The sequence below is a fragment of the Gavia stellata genome, chromosome Z (genome assembly GCF_030936135.1).
Source record: "Gavia stellata isolate bGavSte3 chromosome Z, bGavSte3.hap2, whole genome shotgun sequence".
Lineage (NCBI taxonomy): Eukaryota > Metazoa > Chordata > Aves > Gaviiformes > Gaviidae > Gavia > Gavia stellata.
The window spans coordinates 24,346,513-24,362,331 of NC_082637.1; the positions used below are offsets into that span (position 1 = coordinate 24,346,513).

General features: G+C 35.9%; 1 protein-coding gene across 1 annotated transcript in view; it reads right to left on the bottom strand.

The window, feature by feature from the left end:
* Nucleotides 1–15,819, bottom strand: part of ADAMTS6 (ADAM metallopeptidase with thrombospondin type 1 motif 6) — a 147,230-nt gene that overhangs the window by 87,201 nt on the left and 44,210 nt on the right. The window contains exons 7-8 of the mRNA XM_059833778.1: nucleotides 7,335–7,378; nucleotides 3,731–3,836 (exon numbers count right to left, since the gene is read on the bottom strand). Of these exons, the coding sequence (XP_059689761.1) occupies nucleotides 3,731–3,836; nucleotides 7,335–7,378 (150 nt within the window). The remainder of the gene's footprint in view (nucleotides 1–3,730; nucleotides 3,837–7,334; nucleotides 7,379–15,819) is intronic.

The following is a 15,819-nucleotide window of genomic DNA, read 5'->3' on the forward strand; positions in this document are numbered from 1 at the left end:
TCATATGGGAGGAGGGATGTTTATGCTATTTTTCTACTTTGCATACAGACTAAAAAAAATACTTTAAAAAAGTGCTAGAATTGCAGGAACATTTTAGCTGTATGAACTAATTCAGAACTAAATACATGCTTGAAAATATTGTTGTTGTTCTTCATCTTGAAGCCAGTTCACTCCTTGAGACTGTAATCTACCTGATTATTCTTACACCTCTTTTTCACCAAGATGTGACTGCCAAACCCCTCTAAATTTCAATTCATTACATCTTCTATAAGTCAAGACAATTCTGACTTTTCAGAAATTACTTCAGCCACCAGCCTTTCCTCCCTGCTTCTTCCATACAGCCCTCAATAGCTGTGAAACATTAGTAAATTCTTTCATTACTCCAAGTTTTATGGGCAGCTCTCTGTTCTAAGCGTAGTCCACTACACTCATGTTTTGACATTTCCTTCCCCCCGCCCCCCCTTTTTTTTAATTTGTTCTTTTTCACTTTGTTATTTAGTTTCTGGATCTCAGCTAACTCCATAGGACTGCAATAATGAATGGCACAATGCATTTCTTTGAGTGATATACCCCTTTCAATAGAACCTGGAATTCCTTATCAGTTCAACTAAGCATTCTGTATGATGTGCATGGGAGAGGCTAGGCATTTTAGAAAGTATCCAAATTAAAAAGCATAGAGCAGAAAGGCACCTAACCTAGTTGGCAGGGAAACAGAAAATGGGACTGGATCTTGAATCTTACAATTTGTCTGAGCATAAGACCATATTCAAGCCTGCAAATAGTTCCTTTCTTCACTAAGAAGAAAAAGGCAAACTTAGCTTGACAATGCAGGGGATACACATTCAATTCTCACTCCCACCATGAGAAATCACTGGTTGTGATTTTTGCCTACCAGGAATCTTAAGCATTTCTTCGGTGTGAAATATATAATGTTAGGAAAGTAAGCATTCTGTAAGTCAAGCATCAAATTTCCAGAGACACTATTCTGATTCACAGAAGTATTAAGAGTAATACAAGGCTGTTCTCAGAACCATGCACAGGGAGAAACAACCATAAAACTGTTACTCTAACACCATTCTTCATGCCCTCAAGAAACACAGAGTTAATCACAGTGTACGGTCATCTTCAATAGAAACAGCTGGTTATGAGTCTCAACTGCACACAGCTTATCTGCACCAAAACTGGGTTATACACATATAAAAACTACAAGTGGTAAGGAACAGAAGCCAAAAAAATATTTTAAAAAATACTTACAAGTATTTAACAGAAAGTATGACTGACCATAATAAACACATTCACTTTCAGTCTCTTTAAGTCTTCAAGGCTAAGTGCTTTTCTGGATAACATCCTTCAACCAAATGGAAGTTACTTGGAGCAATACAAGGTTAAATGAGTTAAATTTAATACACTACATTACACAGAAAGTCAGACTGAATAATCTAATGACTTCTCATCACTATGATTTAATAAACGACTAGAAACTAACAACAAATTGAGCCATACTTCCATCAGGGAATCTTACAAATCTGATTTTGGAGAAACTGGATAATCTTTCAAAATATATGTATCATCATTACCATTCTCCTTTAATCACAACAGAATTTTATTCCTCAGTTCAACATTTTTTTAAAAAACTCAGTATTCCATTGCAACTATATAATTAATAAAAACATGATCTTTCAAAGTGCAATCCTCCCATTCTAATTTGAGTGCTTTTTTGTTGTATGTTATATATTCTGTATAGACATGTCCCTTAAATGCTTCTATTTTTCATTTTACAGTGAAGCCAATTTCCTATTTCCCATGTATGTCTGAAGAGAAAAGCAATCATGGTAGCCAAAGAAAGAAGTTTACAAGGCTCCCCAAAATAAATATTTTACTCATATATGCAAGTACCTTCTAGCAGGTACTAGGAAGCAGGAAATTGAGAGGAAATAACAACTTCCTTAATTTAGACATACAGGCATTCAGTCACAGTGTGGGTTAAGGGGGGGGTAATGAGTGGACAGAACAAAACATTATAAACCTTGAAGATTTTTTGCCCACGTATTCTTCCCAGCTTTTACTGAATGTATCTACATGGCATGTTCATTTTTAACACCAAGCTTGCAGTGCAACTTTCTTTAATCACTGTGTATTGGATAAAAGCTAAAGGAATATGATTTCTACTTTCTTTTCAAACCAGCATTTGACATGTCATGCCAGCTACAGGATGAGGTGAAAGCCTCAAAGAGCTGAGATTTCAGAATTTTAAAAGACCTTATATACAAGAAGCCAAAAGATATGGGATGTAATAAAAACAGATGTTTAAAAAAAATTCCAACGATCACAGGATATATGCTATCACTATATTGTTTTTCTCAGATTCTAACCAAAGTCTAAGCTCTTCAAATCAATTCTTGTCATCATGCCAGCTTTGCATGATAAAATAGCTGCATATATTTAAATTCTTCTCATGTATCTGTAGAACAACCTGCATAAAGTATGTAGTTGCATGACATATGGATTAGAATGAATATGTGGTATTGGAAGAACGTTTTTCTTGTTAAACATGTGACAAATTCACAGCAAGGTCGCCTACTGCTATAAGAGATGTTGTTAACAAGAATTTCAGAACTATGAGTAATTTGGAGGAGCTCCTTCCTCAACAGTGGAAATACATTTTCCTTTACCCCATCTTTTTCAACTCATGCAAGTAAAGGAAAAGAAGGAAGGAAATAAAGATTAGGAAAATTACATGTGTTTTAAATTATTTTTGTTCAGATCTTATACAAGTGCTTTTGGATTCCAAAATCCATCTATTTCAGTGCAACTACAGTGGTTTTTTCATACATAATATAAATGAGATCATACTTGCCCAGTGATTATCTCGCATGATAGGTGGGCTGGAAATAACTGTTTACTTCCAACTCCTTTTTTTTGATGAGCAGATTGATAGCTTCCATTTCAGTCTGCATTGGAACTTTTAGCAGTTGCATCAGCTAATGATTGGAAAAACATGTCATCCATAACTCAGTGTTGGTCAACCCATGTAAACAAAGAAGGAAACCTCTTGATAATAGAAGCTGCCTAGTCTTTTTAAAGGCATCACAATGTACTAACAATGCTGTCTTTTGAAGGAAGACCTGAAGTATTTCCAGACCAAACTCTACTCAGATTTTATCAGTCTCATAACATCATGCTCTTTAAAATGATATGCTGATGCTGATAATGTAAGAAGTGATGCTATGACTGCTCTATGACTGTTTTATATACTTCATGCTTGAGTGAAAGATGACTAAAAGCATATGAATACTGAACACAGGATCAATGTTTTAATGAAAATAGTCTGAATTATATTTAAGACAAAATAATAAAAAAAAATTACCTTTTAACAGCTTTTCATAAAGAAAGTTAGACAAAAGTAAGAGGGGGAAAAAAGAAAATTTTCAAAGCCAAGTATTGAAAAATATGAAAAGGAGTAGGAAGGTTGTGAGATAAATCTCAAAAGCACACATTTAACTGGAATCGGAAATCAAAGGGTAAACAATGAGTCTTCAGTTCTAAATTTAAAGCCCTTGGTAATATATACTAAATAAAAGGTACTGCCACTTACGAATACTATATACAGAAACATGGAGCACCAGAATAGAGATGGTACAGCCATGCAGGGGGAAAAAAAAAATCTATTATTAAACTAATATTAAAAAGGTGATACATTAAAACATATTCTTTTTTTAAACTCACTCACTTGTGACCAATCTCATGTGCAATGGTAAAAGCTGAACCTAGGCCAATGTCTTCATTAATGCTGCAGCTCCTTTCAGGCTCACACATTCCAGCCACAGAGGCCAAGCCTGAATAAACAGAAGGAGACACAAAGGGTCATGCCAAGGTGTTTCAGTCTTAAAAGCCCTAGTTATAAATGCCTGGATTCTTTTTAATAACCTCTATGCACAGAAGGAGCAGTTGGCAAAAGGTTAACTTTCTAGTCATTTGCAAAATCACTGGGGGGAATTTCACTTTGCCGGCTAGACATTAATATTTTTTGAACTGCAGTCAGTGCTGGAAAATGTCTAGACTAGGGGTTAGATTTATAAATTTTACTTCTGGTAACTTGGGACCACCTAGTAACTTGAGCCAGGAGAGGGAATTCAAGAAAGCATTTCTATTTTAACATTCTTGAGCCTGAAGAAAGCAAAATGTATCCACATTATTTTTCTGAAGAAATCTGTTTAAGTTTAGTGGGTTCATAAAAACATACAAGCAACTTTTTTAGCTATGAAAAGCCCCACATGGTACATTAAAAAAAATTTAAAAACAAAACTGAATGCATCAATGAAGAAAGAGGAGACACGTTAATAACAAGCATTCATTTAACCACGGAAGTCTTTTCCATTTATCACCCATCATCTTCTGGAATTAAAACCTTATTGTATTACAAGCGCTTTTAAAAACTTTCTTCAGCGAGAGAAAGCCACTGGCATTTACAGAATATGGCTCTTCCATATCTTACACATTCTTCAGCAACAGATTATCACACAACATACTGCAGTCATAATTTAGTGCCACTAGAGAAAGCTCTGAACATTGGATTTATATAATGTATTCCTCCCTAGAGTTTCTTATCTGAAAGAAGAAGTAATCCTTTCTTTAAAGAAATTACCTGCTCAGTTAACTACAGTGTAACAAAAAAATGACTGGAAAAAGTGTAACTTTGGTTGGGGAATGGGGGGAATGGGGCAGAGAGGGGGGAAGAAAGAAATCATACTCTTTGTACAAGCAGGCACTTCAAATAATTCTGTTTGGATTAATAGTAAGCAAGTAGTAAGATGACAAGTGTTTCCTGGCTGTGTCTACATTAGCAAGTAATTTGGAGCTGTAGGAGTGGGTCAACAGAGTGAAGCACTGATATTGAGGCTCCTCACATATCTTTATATATGGGTTGGACACTCTACTTTGGACTAGTTTAATCCCGTAGGTTGAACATATTCACTACAAATGTGGTTCAAAGCTTTGTAAAGAGAAAAAAATATTACAAGATATCATGAGAATACAGCCCATGTAGCCATTTCGACCCTAACATCTCCTGTAGGCGCGTATGGAGCATTTGAGGAGTATGTGTTCTGACTTAGTTTTCTCCAAAACAAATCTAGTTTGCACACAACAAAACTACTCTGCTAACCAGGCTGACATGGGCAAAAGGTGACAATATGTGTCTGTAGAATATGCATCAAAACAGTACTACGGCTATAAACAAATCGTAGGTGTAGACACACCCAGTGAAGACAGGACAAAACATCAGAAGAAAAAAAACTATCCATGGAGAAAAATCTATATTTTTTTTGCAGTGTGCAACCTGTAGAAAATACAATAATTACAGTTCACCTATGCTATTCTAATTGAGTAGGACGTTCTGAAGACAACACGGCAATACTTATATACCAACTGTCATGTTCCCCTGCAAAGTCCACCACATTTGAGTGATAAAGTCATCTGTATCTTCAGATCTTACAACTGAGCACTTGCTTCAGTGACTTCCAGGACCAGATTAATGTAATTCCATACCATGCTTACAGGCAGTGACAGAGACCAAGTCAAGAACTCAGTCTATGGTTCAGATTTAAAAAAGGAGTTGTCCTTCACTGGAGCTACAGACATGCTGCAAAGACATCTGAGGTGTCTAAGAGGTTCCATGAAAGATTCCGTGTTTCAGGGAACTGGAATAGGAGAGAGATGTTCTATGCCACACGAAATCCTTTACCTCTGTTTCTTTCTAGAATACCAATGATTCAGGTTTCTTTTGACCTTTTGAGACCTGTCTGAGACTTTTGTTCACAGACTCCTTAATTATATGCTTAACTTTAGTTACTGGAGGTCAGTGGGACTTAAGCCTATTAAATGCCTTGCAAAGGAGGGCCACAGGGCCTTACCTCTTCTCCAATTCAATGCCTATAGTGTAAATAAATTGTCATGGTTGTGTTGCCAAGGGTCCTACAACACTGAATTGGAACTGATACCATATGTGGGGTTTTTAAAAAAAAAAAATAAAAAAAAAAATCAAGCCTTCTGTTTAATAAAACATTTGCCAAAGTCTATTCTCTGTTATGCTGGATTGAGGTGAAGCAGCATTTGCCTTTATGCCAAAGTCTGCTAGAGTAAGAACTAGTACACTAATGATCTGTGTTAAAAATATCACGTAAAAATATCAAATAGCTCGTGCGTGAATGTACGCTCTTTCAAACTTTCTTCCTTTAACACTTGCAAAGACAATTCTATGACATCAATACAGTCTCTTCAGTTTTGCCTCCTCCACACAGATGTCAAAGAAAATCCATTACATTTAGAAATTCATCAGCATCATTTGCCTTTTACTAAAACATGCTGTGGATATTGTTTATATTTATAGCAGGCAAAATTCTGGTACCTGTCCCCACGTAAACTACATCCCTGTGCCAGAAGTGTTGTGCTGACTTGAGCGGGACTTGTAGAAAAATTAACACAAGTTAAGGCTATCAAAGCATACAGTAATACAGGGAAAGACAAAGCAAATACAATTATGAGCTCTGATGGAGAACAGTACTAATAATATGAACTAGCCAAATTAGAATTGTATCTTTAATTACTTCTGAGAAAGAGGCTTACGAAAAGGTGCAAATTGAAAAAAATGTAAACGTTACATTAGTCTTTGAATAATGTTTCTTTCGTGTATTAAAGCACTATTAAAGATAATAACTATACTATAGTAAATATCTTTTGGTGGCAAATTTAGGTAAGTAGAGAACAATCCATCCTGCACCTAAGGTTGCTATGTGTGCTTCTCCATTGACAATGCATTGTTTTAAGGAGTTTCAATGTTACTGTAATTTATATGACTGTGGTATTTTTCTCTAAGTCTGTAAAAGGAACAATCTGAAGCTGTACTCCCTGTGTACAACAGAGCAACAGCGTAAACCTCAAAGCCTGTTTCTTTTGTAAGGTGTGGGTTTTTTGCTTTAGTTTTTAAGTTCCCTGTGGTCTTTTACTTGTATTTTTCTAACTAGATCATGGAGACAGGTTAAATGGAAATAAACAGCAAGTTCTTTTCTGTAAGAAGTAAGTTTGAGACATCTGCTAGGTTTTATGAGAACTACAGCTGCCAGAGAAGAAATAGACAGCAGAAGCTCACTTAATTTAAACTTCCATCAATGTATCAAAGCCAAAACCCACCCAGGTTACCTTTTATTTTTCATATTCATAAAACTGCAAAATTTTTAAAGCATAAACTTAAAAAGATCTAATCAGTCAATAAATTAATAGCTGAGTATAAAGCAAGGAAACAGAAAATACAAGCTGAAATTTCTCTATAACCTTACCTAGTGTTCCACAAGGCTTGTTCTTGTAAGTGCAAATATCGTATCTGTTAAAGAGAAAAAAAGTAGATAAAATATGTCAGAGAATCAAATTAATAAGATATTTTGTTTATTTATCACATATCTGTATCATAGTTCAAATTGTCAGACCGCAATCAGCTTAATTATGTGCAGCCAGCTGGTGTCGGCATTTTCTACACCCTGGTGTAAACCGCAAACTGCAGTACACTCACAGCCGCTGGCCTCAGGCCAGTGGGACACCTGCCAGTAAGAAAAAAATGGTTAAAGTGGATCTTTGTAATCACCGTCTCCATACAGCAGTCTACCATGCTGTTACGAAGTTACAGCAGCATGTCTACAGACTGCTACTGATTCAAAACACTTAACTTTCACTTTTTGAACATAATTGGAATCCTCTTACAGTCTCACACTTATCAACTAAACAATATTAATTGTAACTCCTACAATTTAAAGTTTGATTCTAATTAAAAACTATAACTCTCAATTATTACACCAACAATTATATAAAAAAAAAAATCTTATGAACTGCCATTATAGTTCCCTTCCCATTACCTTTCAATGATTATATGTGCCTTATGAGTATACTGTAACAAACTAAAATGAAAAACATTTTTGCAAAAAGCTAAGTAATGTCTTTAAAGGAGACGTTTCATCATTTTAGATACAATCCTTCAAATACAGAAGCTCACTGAGTTTTTGCGTAGTTAACATGTAAGTATCTGGAGCTGAAAATGGAATTAAAATGTTTTCTGTAGCATAGCTAATAATAGCAGTGGTCATGCTGCAGTCAATTCATTAATTACACTTTCATATTTTGAATATGCAATCCTATGATATGGCTAGTGATATGAGAACACTCCTACAACGCCTTTGATTTTCAAGGATTTATACAGATTTCCTTGCAGTATGTTTCAGCATAAAAGCTATTCTTTTTAACAGTGAGTGAAAACAAAGATTAAAAGATACTGTCTTTATGCTTTAATTTTTAACCCAAATACTTACTAATTTCAGGCCACCAGACTTTTCTGTTAAAAATAATGCAAGGACTGTTATCACGTAGAGTCTGGTCACGAGATATGTACCTTTCAGTGCTAAAAGAGTTAAGGTCTGTCTGTAAACCAAATCCATGGACCAAATAACAAAGCCTAAAATTTGGAACAAATCCAGTAAACTCTCTATGCATGTAGACTGCTGTGACCACATGGAATTCCTGCGATTTTTAAAGGTATTCAGTCTGGAGCCGTTTGTGGGATTAACCCCTAATTTTGAACTCAAATGTTCATATGCACTGATCTCATCAAGGTGGTTCAAACTCTGCCATTCTATATGCACATAAAGCTCTCACTGATTTCCCATTTGCTGTTTGGAGAGGGGGAAGTAATCAAATCATCATTCTCATATAAAATATGTTGGAATATATTCAGGTTTTGTATGTCACAAAGCCTTAAGATGACACAGATAGAGAGAGAAAGAAAGATTTTTACTGAGTATTTCCTGCCTTTTACATATTTAAGAAAGCAAACTTCTTATTTCTGCATTTAGGACAGAGCCTGAACCTCATCCTATTGAAGTTCACGCAAAATCATTCCTCAAAGAACGCAGACAGGGCTCAGGCTTATTTATTGAGAAAACCCAAACTTGCTCAAATTCTTTCAAATGTAGTTTAGAACTGAACAAAAGGAAATCTATGCAATACATAGGAAGTGTTGGTCTTCTAATGTTTTTTAATATCTCATGCTAATAGGGAAAAAACAACTAAAGGCATACATCCTTAGACAAAATGGATGTTTAAGAAGAAAGCCAGTTCCACTAAACTCAAGTAAAATGTCACTGATTTCAGCAGGGCTGAAAATTTGCCCTTATGGCCTGAATCTGCTTACTCTCATACAGTATGAATCTGAAGTTACTCACCACCTTCAGTTCAGTTTCACAAGGAACTGTGATAAGAGAGAATTATATGAATTAAGTACCTCATTCCTGTTATATTTTTGAAAAACAAAGACCATGGTATCCTTCTGTTTATGCTGGGTAGTGAGTATTCTTCCTTACGCATAGGCTAGCATTTGTAAGAAAACATGATGATAGTAAAACTTAAATTAGACAATAAAACTAAGGAAAACATAAATTTTATTTTCCAACACACTAATTATTTTTGACAGAACATACCCAGGTAGTAATGTACTCTAATTATGGCTTCATTAAATATTCAAATTTTATAGGCAATAATTAATTTCCTGTAAGAAGCACTCATACGCTCTCTTATGCCTCAGTTTAGCAGAAAAAAACCCTTAAGTTTTCAATGTTCAATGACTTACTTTATCTACATCGTCTTCAAGCTCCATTTTTTTCATTTTTTACCTTTCATATGGGTGGGTTTTGCTCATGATTCGTTTGAAAATTCTTATCATTTTTATGTACCAAAATGCTCGATTCCATCATTTGCTTCTCTGTAAGATTTAACCAAACCAGCCTAACTTGTCTTTTTTTGGTTTTGACACCACTTCTTCTAACTTTATTTTGAATTTCCAAGGAATCCATTTAACCCACAGATGTTGGGTTCCAAAATGCAGAAGACTACAAAGTCAGTACTTGCAAGATAGTAGCTTCAAGCCCACAAACCCCTCAAATGACAAATCATCCAGATTACGCATGAGATTAGATAGGTCTAACTGCTATTCAAAAAACCAAACCAAACAAACAAACAAATAAAAAAACCCACCACAAAGGTGAAGATGGGTCATAATTGTCACCAGAACTTCAGTAAATACTTCAGGAGCCAAAAGAGAATGAAAAGGTAAATTCTCAAGTCATCTGAATGTAAGAATACAGATATGCAGGTTGAAAAACACCTTAGGATGAGATGGCAGCCTGATCATTTTGAGACAGCCAAGGAAATCCTTCGCCCAAGTTGGAAGAGAAGATCATATGCCCCCTAATAAAGTGGGTGAGTATGCCACCGAAATGCGATCAGGCTGGGGAAGTGGAATGTGGAAAGAGGTATAAAGCAAGATTGTTGATTACGTGTCCATTTCCACCCTGAATGGATCAGAAGTCATTTGATCAGGCAAATGGGGAAGAGGTCTGGACTTTGGGCACACCTGCAGGGCTGCTGAAGAGCTGCATCGGACAGGTGGGAAATGCATGACGGATGCACAGCTGTCACTGACAACTCTGACACATCAGCCAGAAGGAAACTGCAAAGATAGACTAATGTCAGTTCAACAGGATGGTCAAGAATTGGAGCGGCAACAGCGTCCCTCATGCAATGAATCAAACAGGAAGCATTAGTGTGCCCTCCAAGGGCACTTAAAAAGGAAAAATTTCGAGCCTTTTTTGGCAGGATATGAGCATGCCCCACGCTAAAATATACAACTATACCACTGAATTAAAAAGTGAAAAGGACCACACTACTGGACACTGAAATTCTATTATCTGTATTATCAAACTGATTTAAAAGTCCACTAAATTGTTTAAAAAAAAAGTTCCTTGCACAGATTTGGCCCACGACAACAACCTATCTCAAATAATTCCCAGGAAAAGTTCAGAAGGTGGCCACACACAATTATGAACAGGCAAAACATAAGAAGTTATTCTGTTCTGGAGACGTCAGATTGTTAGTGTGGACACAAGAAGTTCTGTGCCAGTGGTCCTCAGTGCAAGAAAAAAGTCACTGACCTGTTAATTTAATTTACCTGTGTAGATGTAAGCTACGGACTATCTCTTGAAGAAGCCTCAGTTATCTGAACTCTGACTTCAGAAAAATCCCTTTCCTTTGCAAATCTGATGAGTAGTATGATCCTGATCATTTCAACAGGACACTTAAGGCAAATCTATAAGAAAGATGAGTTCTCTGTAAATACTGTAAGCACTGCTCAATCTTGCCAGGTAAGTTATTTGCAGCTACAGCCAATCCCAGACACCCTAGAGGAAGACCGACATTTCTCTCCCATCTAGCAGAACATTGCAGGGAAAGGAGAAAGGATTCTTCCTGATCCCTGCAACCTGTCAGCTTGCGGGCCTAATGCATGTAATTATGCAACTACAAAGTTCACACAGCGTTCTATGCAAGCAAGTGTATTCCCTTATTTAAAACAAACAAACAAACATACAAATTCACAGGTTTGAAGGCTAGAAAGCATCACGATGATTCAATCATATCTCAATCCACCCCTAGCATAAAAAGGTAAGTTATTTATTCTAGAAGCTACATAGGATAAAAAGCTGTTCAATCTCACATTAAAAGATGTTAACCTCAAGCTATCTAACAATTCCAACTCCTATTTCTAAATTATGGAAAATAAAAATGAAAAAACAGTGAATAGCTTGTAGTTTCACCATATTCTTTTGCATACATATATTTGGCTATAATTAAAAAATAGTTATTTGACAAGTGCTAGAGAATTGTGTGGAAAAAATAGTTATAAAACAAATATTGACTTTTGGTCATTTTTTATAAAAAGCATTGTATCACAATTCTTCAACAGTTCATCACTCTTAAGATAATCCATTCGTTCATTAGGTTTGCACAGGTTACAAACAGCAATACTCTTTCTAACACAATACTTTTTGATGTCTTTCTGGAAAGCTTTACTACAGCATATTCTTAGCCATACAGAAAGTGGTACACCGCAACAGCATTCTGCCTTAAAATAAAGTACACGTCTTATTTGGTTTCTTCCTCAAAAACCTCAAACCAAAAAGAGCTATTTAAACCAAGGAAGGAAAAGCATAATATACATGTTACACATCACTCAACAGAAATAGCTTTTTCTATTATTAGTTTTGCATGTCTTTAAAACTGCCATAGTCAACCAAAGTCTGGCTCTATTGGACTTTCTTCTGATACTTAGCTTGGGTGGATAAATGAAATTCTGAGTTACAGCTAGAAAAACTATTACTGCTATTAAGTTCTAATTCTCCTGATTTATATGAAAAGAAATATTTTAAATAATTGCACTGTAGATGAAACATTTCCATACTACTTTTCCTACACTGCAAATGCAGTCAGAACAGTAAAAATAAACTCTGTTCTGAAACAATTTTTTTTAATGCTGTCATTTGCCTTCATCAATTTTGGCAATGTAACATTAGAATAGCAGTTGCAAATTTACCATAATCAGTAGTACTATCGGTATACTTAGGACAGATGTACAAAGCTGATTTTGAGATTATGATTTAATAAAAGATTCTCTCAATGCAAATCCCACCCCTAGAGTGTCTAAAAAAATTTTCAACTAGGTTCATGAAAAATACATCAACAGAGACGTTTTCCTTCAACACTATGTTGATGTGTCATGCAAGCACACAGCAGAGCTATTGCAGATTCTAATTACATGAAAATACAGGACTTCATAGATGAGTCTGTAAACAAAAAAAGTTCTAAAGAAAAAGATGAAGACCCTGAAACAGTTCTCAGCTTGAGACATACCCTAGGCCATGATATGCTGTTTCAAATCACTGATAAAAAGTCATCACACAAAAAAATCAGAGGACTAGCTTTAAATTCTTGTAATTTTGAGGAAATAATACATTCAAGCTTTTTAGTCATCTTCTGCTTTCTAAGACTATCTGCATTATGCACATTTTTGGCACTTTTTAGGGTTTATTCTACAGCCATTCAGATCAAAAGCTTCCTTTTCCAATGTAAGCCATGATTATCACATAGAAATGTGTACTTACCAGCTACAGCAATAAGAAGAGAATAAAATAATGGAAAGTACAGAATAACAAGTACTACGAACTGTTAGATCACAATCTAGTTAAGTATCCAAGACAGACACCTACAGAAACTTAAAAGAACAATGCCAGTATTCTGCTAATATTTAAAAAAAAGACTCAAACAGCACCAATACTGCTGACTAGTTCAGATATGACAGTTAATCCCAGAGCAATCTTTGTTCCTATGAAAGTACTAATAAGCGGATTAAAATTAGGTAGCATAAACATACAGACAATTCCTTGCTGTCCGCTGACATATCGTTAACATCATTTGAAACTCTGGAAAAGTCAGAATACTTCCCTTGCTGCATTCTTCTTCTAATCAGAACTTCTCTGTAGACTATACATGACCACAAAGTAAGGAAGTTATCAGCTGAACCACAATATCATGAAGGGAAATGAACATTGTACAAACTTATTAGACTATTTTAGTTGACAATGTAGACTCTAGAATTACTCTAGAGACAGCTTTATAAGCAAACTTTAGCACTGAAGAAACAGCCAGGAACTCAAGGTTTCTGCCCCTTGCAGGCCTTGAAATAGCAATGTCACTTCACACTCTGCTCTGCCTTGATTTCTCCATCACTAGAAGTTACCTCCTCCTTTTTTCTATTCTGTATCCACCATGTACAGGCTTCCTGCTCTAACTCATTCCTCTGTCCTCCATGTATTCTCTTTTGTGATCCTCAGTGAATAAGTTCCAGCAGAGTTTTCTCTCCACAACTTCAGGATTACTAGAGACTGATTGATGGTTCAAGCTATCATCAACTAACTTACAGAAATAGGCCTGTCCTACCATAAACATACTTTTGAGGGATATTCACATGGCAGTCATAGCAGCATCAACAGGTTCAGCCTAGGGTAGCTACCCAAAGATCCATCTTGCTTCTTTCCATTTGTACACCCTGCACCAAGTTCTGTGCTTCTGCATTTAACATCAGCACCCAAGCTAGCTAAAGAGGTTTGGCTGAGTCTTCAGTATATTGGAATCACTTTACTGATAGCAGTACAGACAGCATAAGCCATCATACAGAAGGAGCTCCAGGCCTTCTAGCAGTTGCAGCTCAATCTTAGATTAATCCATCCTTCTTCTTTATAACATCTTAATTCTATCTCAAGCTAGGCTTTAGGTCCCCTTCAACACTGAGACTCCTCAACCAGGCATCTTTGAACAAAATCACTAAAAACCCCTTTATCTGGATAAACCATATGTAGATGTCAAAATTGTAGGAATCTGAAAATTAGTTATTATAGTAAGGCACAAAGCTTGCAAGCTGGAGACTGTAAACCCATAAAAATAATCAGACAGTTTAAATCTAGCAGAAGTACAACAGTGTTTCAAAACTTTTCTGTTGTACATCTAATTTTCTTTCTGTAGGATAGCTCCTGATCAACAGCAGAAAATTTTATACTAGTGCATCAGAAATGTAGAGCTACCTACCTCAGTGACAATCATGATTTCATTACCATTCAGAGACAATTGAGATATTCAGCATTTGCACTATCACCAGAATGTAGGTAATACTTGCTGTATTCTGTTCCTCAAAAGTGATTCCATAGTTTTATTGCATTCTCAATATTGAGCCAAAATTTAGATGGAGTTACATGGATGTGATTAACTAAAGCTGGCCTAGAGAACAGAACAGAAATTTCTGCATATCTACTCCAAGTACACTTCTAATATTTTTTCTATCAATGCATTCAGGAAAAGTCTGGCAACTAATACATAAAGCCTTTGTTCAAGGGACATTCACTCAGAGCAGCTCAATCAGCTTGTAGAGCAATGCTTTTTAGAGTGTGCTAATGCAACAAAGTCTGGGAAAAAGGAAGACTAGCAAAACTAATTACATAGGCGTGGTTGGGGGCATCCTGCCACACAGCAGAAAATATTATGCTAAACCATTTATAGGAAGCCACTAGTCTAGACCTTTGGCAGGAGGGAAATACAGCTAGCAGCTATGATTACTAACCAGGTTTTAGTTCCGTTGTACAGAAATAAATAAGATTAACTATAGCAATAACATATTGCAAATATATTTATAAGTTTTGCTGTGATTGTGGCCTTTCTTCCTTTTCTAACTTTCTGAATATTGTATGTGATTAGTTGACAAGCCTCTCAGAAGATCATACACGTCTTTATACACAAAATGTCCACTTTATCTGCCCTTACTTACACTGTATATGGGATAAAAGCGTTGGTACTTGAGGTAGGTTGTAAAGAGTATAAGTTTATCAGGATGACAGACCACACCTGGTCAAAAATAAGAATATAAGTATTGCAACATGGACCATACCAAAGACTCCACCTATCCCAGTACCCTCCCTTCACCATGATCTAAGAGAATGCCCAAGAAAGAATAACACCAGTGCAAGCATAAAATGGCAATTACCCCAATACTCTCCACACCTAAAACTATTTTCAGCTCAGATTTTTTGAGACAGATGTGCTTTTATGTATTTAGTAACTCTCAGTGGATTTTTCTTCTGTGAACTTGCCTAGTCAACCTTTCAACCTATGCATATGTCTAGCTTCCATAAAGTGACTTGCCAAGGAGCCTCAGCATCAGCTAACTCTTGCATAAAGGGCTGCCTCCCTTCCCCTTGTTTTGAGCCTTTCTTCTGCTAAGTTTACTGGGCAGCCTCTAGTTCTTGTAGTGAAAGACACAACGAATGATTGTTCCTTATTTATGCCCTCCATATAATCTGTAACTTTGTAGATCACTGTAACATCCCCCCAAATTTGACTTTT